The sequence below is a fragment of the Laccaria bicolor genome, genomic scaffold (genome assembly GCF_000143565.1).
Source record: "Laccaria bicolor S238N-H82 LACBIscaffold_13 genomic scaffold, whole genome shotgun sequence".
NCBI lineage: Eukaryota > Fungi > Basidiomycota > Agaricomycetes > Agaricales > Hydnangiaceae > Laccaria > Laccaria bicolor.
Genome location: NW_001889884.1, coordinates 486,420 through 492,974, shown reverse-complemented (window position 1 = coordinate 492,974; position 6,555 = coordinate 486,420). Strand labels below are relative to the sequence as shown.

At 46.5% G+C, this 6,555-nt stretch overlaps 2 protein-coding genes across 2 annotated transcripts; both read left to right on the top strand.

Annotated features, from left to right (window-relative positions):
• Nucleotides 1–2,538: 2,538 nt before the first annotated feature.
• Nucleotides 2,539–3,415, top strand: LACBIDRAFT_327606 (uncharacterized protein; the record flags this gene model as incomplete). The annotated part of the gene is made up of 4 exons (XM_001881608.1): nucleotides 2,539–2,557; nucleotides 2,581–2,635; nucleotides 2,681–2,915; nucleotides 3,065–3,415. 4 exons carry the CDS (start codon nucleotides 2,539–2,541, stop codon nucleotides 3,413–3,415), a joined length of 660 nt encoding a protein of 219 aa, XP_001881643.1.
• Nucleotides 3,416–4,196: 781 nt separating this feature from the next.
• LACBIDRAFT_327605 (uncharacterized protein) lies at nucleotides 4,197–5,817 on the top strand (the record flags this gene model as incomplete). Its single annotated transcript, XM_001881607.1, has 7 exons — nucleotides 4,197–4,199; nucleotides 4,273–4,309; nucleotides 4,534–4,652; nucleotides 4,932–5,355; nucleotides 5,430–5,508; nucleotides 5,616–5,619; nucleotides 5,683–5,817. The coding sequence occupies 7 exons, from the start codon at nucleotides 4,197–4,199 to the stop codon at nucleotides 5,815–5,817; spliced, it is 801 nt and encodes a 266-aa protein (XP_001881642.1).
• Nucleotides 5,818–6,555: the final 738 nt, after the last annotated feature.

Here is a 6,555-nt window from a genome sequence, read left to right as displayed (position 1 = left end):
CTTTGTAGTTGAGTCCGACTTTTTTGTAGTCTATCAGTAAACTTGGTAGTCTATATCTGACCATTCCTTTTCTAGGGCATGCACCTTCCTTTTTTGGTCATTTTTCCCACAATACAATAGTTGTAGCCCTTTCTTTTAGCTTTCTAAATATACTGAAATCATATTGTTTGGTTTTGTTTTCATGGAGAAAAATGCAAAAAACAAAAAAAAACACGACACTTTTGGGATTCCTTTACCTCATATCTCCACAATGGGAGCACTTCAGAACATAATTCAAACAGATTCAGGAAGCTACAGTGTAGGGCTACAACTTTTGTTTTTGACCATTTTTGGTAATTGGTCATGTGACCATCATCCCAACATCCCATTACATGGACCCTGATAGGTAAAATCATTCTCCGCTTGGTTTTCTTCACTTTTTGGTCAAACCAGGTGATATTTCCCTTTTGGGATGGAACCTGAAGTGGACCCTGAAGGCAGTGCCTGATGTTCTGTACACCATTTTTATATATATTCAATTTTTCTGCTATTTTTCTGGCTATTTTTGGATATATTACCATATTTGGAACTGGATCCTGGACCCTGACAATGTTACCCAACATGATGATCAGCAATGAGCCCTAATTTTTCCTGATTTTATTGCTATTTTACATTTGGAAATGCACCCTGGACCCTGAAAGGTCAGCTGCCGCTAAAAATGAAATATTCATAGAAAGCGCCAGGTACACATATGAAAAGTGCAATGAAATCTCCTAGGAATAAGAATGAAATATCCATTGAAAGCGCCAGGCATCCAAATGAGAAGCACAATGAGATATCCTGGGTTTAGCAATGAAATATCCAATGAAAGCACCAGGTATATCTATGAGAAGTGCAATGAAATATCCTAGGAACAAGAATGAAATATCCATTGAAAGCGCCAGGCATTCAGATGAAAAGCACAATGAAATATCCTGGGGCTAACAATGAAATATCCAATGAAAGCGCCAGATATATATATGAAAACTCCAATGAAATGTCCTGGAGCTAAGAATGAAATATTCATTGAAAGCGCCAGGCTTTCATATGAAAAGCAAAATGAGATATCCAGAGATAATGAATGAAATATTGCAGGAAATCGCAATACAATATTAATGAGATCACTTAGGCCATTTAATGAAAAAACCAAATGAAATACACAGGGAACTTAATGAATGAAAATACTAGACAAAATAATGAGTTGTCTCATTGAACCTCTAGGCATTATACACATCGCCTTCCAGGCATGTGTCTGGTTTTTATCATAAGAGTGTATACCACTAGTGTAGTGGCGTGGAGAAGGAACAGAGGCGGCGGGAAATAGAAAAGTGGCGAATTGATTGATGCTGGGACATCTTATCAGCACTTGGCCCACGAGCCTATCAGAGACGGAAACACAATTCGCAGTGCGTAGGTTGAAGGTTCACGGCCCTTTCACCAGGCGAGCAGCGTATTGTCCTCATGTGTGCTTTGGTATCCCGGCCCCCGTTGGTGCTTCTCGACGAGGTATGGAGTGGGATGGACGAGGGCATGATTTGTGCCGTGCGGAGATGCTTGACCACTGAAGGTGGTGTTGGAGAGGGACAGGCGGTTGTTGTGATTACACATTGGGATGAGGAGGTTCCGTGGGGCGGTGAGGGGGTTAGGCGGTTTAGGATTTGGGAGGGGGTGGGCGGCGTTGTTGCTGGATGAGTGAGTGGTGTTGCGTCGTGAAGGCAGGATTTCTTGATAGATGTGTAGGATGAAAGTAGAGAGTGGTCTCAGGCGCCAGACTAGGGACCAGGACCATTGTATGTGTATCAACGTTGTTCAACGCCTGCTCTGTGGGTTCGAATCCCAGTCTCATCATAATGGCTTTCATCATGCATTGCAAAATATATTTTGGTGGATATCTTCTTGTCAACGGAGGGTTAAACATTTAATTATTGTGTTCCTCATCAAGGACGTCGGACTTGGAACGATTGGCGCATAGAACGACCTTCACTATCATCACCCACGGCCCTCCGTTGCTCTCTCCTCCTGCCTATCGGCACAAAACGTCTTGTTACCCTCACAGCCTGGTCACGGACAAGTCCCGGGGAAGCCTGAATGCGCTGCCTCTCCGACGTAGACTTCGAGGCGTCAACGACACATTTCCTTTCATTCACTTCTTCCCATACGAGCTTGGATCCGACGATTGGAACTCACTTCGCAAGTTAGCGTGACCGCTCTTGTCTACATCACATTATGGTTGGAGGGGATGATGTGCTGACCGAGGATTATGGAGTGCATGGAGAGTTTCTGCGCAGGACACAGTGGTACCCATACACCCACCCACCCTTTGACGCCGTTTACTATATGAGCGAGTTACAGCCCCTCTTAAAAGTGGATTTGCCAATCCACTCCTAGTAGTTTCAAAGTGGTTTAGTATTGGCTGGAAAACTATCGGAAAAGAAGGAAGGTGTCAGTAGCCCATTGTCAATCACGTCTAGTAATCCCACCTTACATGGCCCAATTACGTTCCTAACTATCAGTTAGGCTATGGGAGGCGATGACGACGGTGAGCTATGGATGGATACGCAGTACGCCGTTTTCAGATTGTGGGACGATCACACCCCGACATAACTTTTCGATTCACGTAAGGTTTTTGTAGATGTAAGCATCACTGGATGACTCACCGCAGTATATGTGTACCTCCCTATCTCAGGGTCCAGGAAATTCACGCCAAAGGACGTGAACGTGACGGTTCTGAGGTTGATGGTGCCAAGAGCCGGGTTTTCGGGAAGAGGGCGCGCTTCAGATCGCCTTCCAGATGTGTTTGGCGTACTGCTGCAACCGCCTCATCACGTCGTGGTATCCATGTCATTGGGAATATGACGCCTTCTTGGAGACGCTGTATTCGAGGATTCAAGGAGTTAGTAAGCATCCAACCCTCACCGTCAGCTGCAATGACTGACAGAAGTGATATAGAAGAACCAAAAGCCGCTGAGAGATGGCGCGCCGTCACCCGCGCACGACTCGGTCCATCAGATAACAGAAAAACCCAGATGATAGAGTTCATGTGCAGCTCTCTCCTCAACATCCTAATTCTGTCAGGTTGGTCGAAAGACTGCTCCTTAACGCGGAGTCCTTTGAGGATAAACTTTCGATCGTGGCAACGCTAGCCATTCGTCTCCACGTCATGCTCGGAGAGGATAGATCGCCTGAGCGACTGGAGACGTTTTTGATACCATCAGGAACCGACTTTGATGATGAGTTTATGGATAATGATTACGCTGAGGGGAATGAGTCGGATGATGGAGATGAGGTGGTCTGCACTTCCGATATCGGCCTGCGAAGAGTGACGAGAGAAGGGATAAACGTAATCGTGAAACCCAAGGTCATTGTACCTGCCGTTCTCGAGCAGATGGGGCTATAGATGTTCACTGAAGAAAGCTGTCAGAAATTTTCAGAGAAATTATTTAATTCCTTACGTAATCAACTTGACGAAAATAAGGAGAACGTCCAGAGCAATCTTTTAGGGAGGCAGGGAGATGATGTTTATTCGATAGATACCAGGAAGCGATGTGAGTGGACTCACAGAGACATTCATAGAGGGCGTTCAACTAGAATGAAGTGTCCAATCGACATTTGAGTGGTTGAGCAAGAAAACTGCACTCTGCATGCCACTTGGGCCCCTTCAGCAGTACCTCAGCCTGCCACATTGAGCGAGGAATTGAAAGGAAAGCAAAGGTCCCCTAATCAACCAGCCAGAATGGCGCATCCGACGATAAGGGTGTTCTTCCAAACCACACCAGTTTGAACTTCTTGACGGTTTGGCTCCCACTGGCAGGATTCCCGCGGCAACAATTTTACAAAAGTCGGAGCACAAGAAACTCCCTGAGGCTTTGGAGGCGATTCCATGTAAACGGCTGCCGACTAATCGCTATCTACTGAACACACGGAAATTCAGTAAAAAAGCCTTTTCTCTGGTGCGCTTTATCATCAAGTTCAAAACTCACCTTTTGATCATGAATGAAACTTCTTGTCCCGACCATGTCTGGATACCAGCCTTGAAGCGATGTGCACAATTGGGCTGTCTGCTGCACATGTAAGACCTCAGTGCTATCTCCTGCTCGAAGTCGACGTTTTCGATCGATAAAGTCAACTAGCGGTTCCAAACGAACAATGGAACCACGGAAAAACACCTTCGCAACACCATGGTGCGTTTCAGCACCAGCTTCACGGATGTTTGCATGAGTGATCACTGATGCCCTTGTGTACCTGTCAATCGAGTCGTCCAACGTCGTTGGACGTGAAGACTGCACCAATAGTAAGATGTAGAAGTCTTTCAAGGAGTACAATCGCTTACGGTAGTCCTATGCAATGTTCTCGCATCCTCTCGTCGTCCACGACGCGTCACAATGCTGTGCGGTTTCACAAGATTCGTGCTCCATGGTGAATCCGATCGTGGAAAGCGGCGTCCATTGTGTTCTTGGCTTATTTTCCCCTGTCATTTGTACATTAAGTACGAGGGTTCATCGTTGAATGTTATAGGTAATGGCGGCCGAGTTCAACAGATGTTGGGTTGTCGGAGTTGGGAACAAGTTGCAAGTGACAATGGTGACAACTGTTTCCTCATTGTTTCTACCACCCTCCACGGACAACATGGCCCAGTGAGGGCTACAAACACTCTCTGAGTATCTCATGGTCCCCAAAATTGCAGAAGCTTTCACGTCTTCATTCTTTCCGACTCAATACATCGTCGTTGGGATTGTAGTCGTACATGCCGTCTGCCAAGGCCGATGAACGACCCGTGAACGAGGTCTACATGCCAGAACGGTGCTGATAACGGTGAGCACAACTGCATTTCACATTGCTCTGTGGTTTGACCGCTGAGAACACCATCTAGGGCGGATTTACACCACTGGGCCTGACAATTCTCCAATCACTAGCCCAACGCAGAGCCCACGTACTTAATCGCTCTTTCCCCAGACCCAATCGACTATGCCAACGTAACCATTTTGATCAATGTCCTCCGCACAACCACTTCGAATGAACAAATATTCGCAGACAAATGTGATGTCTCTTCACCCACCTCCATACGCTCTTTCTGTACCCGATTTCTCACCAGACAAGGTCAGAGAATCGGCACTATCATTTTCGCGCACGAGTACCACCAAATTGGCTCGTTCGTCTCACGTTTGGACAAAGAAAAGGAGCGAAATGCGGGTTCTTTAGCGACATTCTTGATCACCACGCTGCTATTGCCAGCGCTCCCGGTTGCTCCTGTGGAACGGGACATTCGAACTATCAACGTCGTCAACCCATTTTATGCAGCCGCCGCTACCCTCTTACCTCTTTTCGATTTCCCAAAAGGTCTGTCTTCCTGAGGGAGGGCATTCGTTCTCTACAAAACATTATCGTCACACGACATCTACAACGTATTCTAGATGCACTCCCATCTGCACAGTTACCTGAACTGGAAGAAGGCTCGTCCTCTGTCCCTGTGGTCAACACTAAAGCGCAAAAGTGAAACATCGTCGCTGTAAGCATGTGTCCAGGCATAAGCAGAGTCGACACCATCTCAGCTCTCTTCACCGCCGATTGGACGATACGTTCTGCACCTTTCGGAATAGTCCTGTGAGTTTCATTTGCATTGCAGCGCGATATGTTCTGATAGTACCTAGCTACGTTATCCTCCAGCCCATCGTTCGAATCTTCTTCACGTCCCCAGAAATAGCTATGCAATCCATGCTACACGCCCTTTTCATCCCAACGCCATTCAAAGTCCCCATGCAACCGACCCAAGTTCCCGATGCAATGCCTCAGAAGTGTTGAAGCCCAGCGCATTGTACCGAGAATGTGCTGTCGTCACCTTCACAAGTATTAGTTACCTTACCCCACTAATACTGAGCCCCCCGACCATACAAACAGACCATAGTTGATGGTGCCTGCTGATGAGCCCATGGATCAGTTGACCCCATCAAAGGTGGACCGGCCATCAAGACTCTCTTAGGACTGGTACTGTGCATCGGCTGAGAAGTGTACCCCATGAATTGACATAGCTAAAAATGCCTTGGATCCTGGGTCAACCGATCTCTTCATGGATTGGGCTCAACATGTGTCATGGGTCAGCTGAAGAGCTCTAAATCCCATGCATTGTGGATCAGCCCACAGCCGTCTCATTTTTATTTGCCAAGTTTACCTCGGCTTTTCATCAGTACTTTACCCTCCCCCATGAGTTCTGGCGGACTCCCATAGAATGTCAGAATTCCATCCGGAGTCCGCCGGAAGGGTAGGAATCTCAAATTCCAGTGGATTCCGCCGGATTCTGAATGGAATTCCAATGGATTCCACCAGATTCTGAATGGAATTCCAATGGATTCCACTGGATTCTGAATGGAGTTCCAATGGATTCCACTGGATTCTGAATGGAGTTCCAATGGATTCCACCGGAATCTGAATGGAATTCCAGAAGACTGATTAGTGCTGATCAGAACTGAGGTAGAGGTCAGGTGACTTGAGCTATATTTTTTGAAGTCAGAAATTCAAACCTTCCTATAAAATTCACAAGTG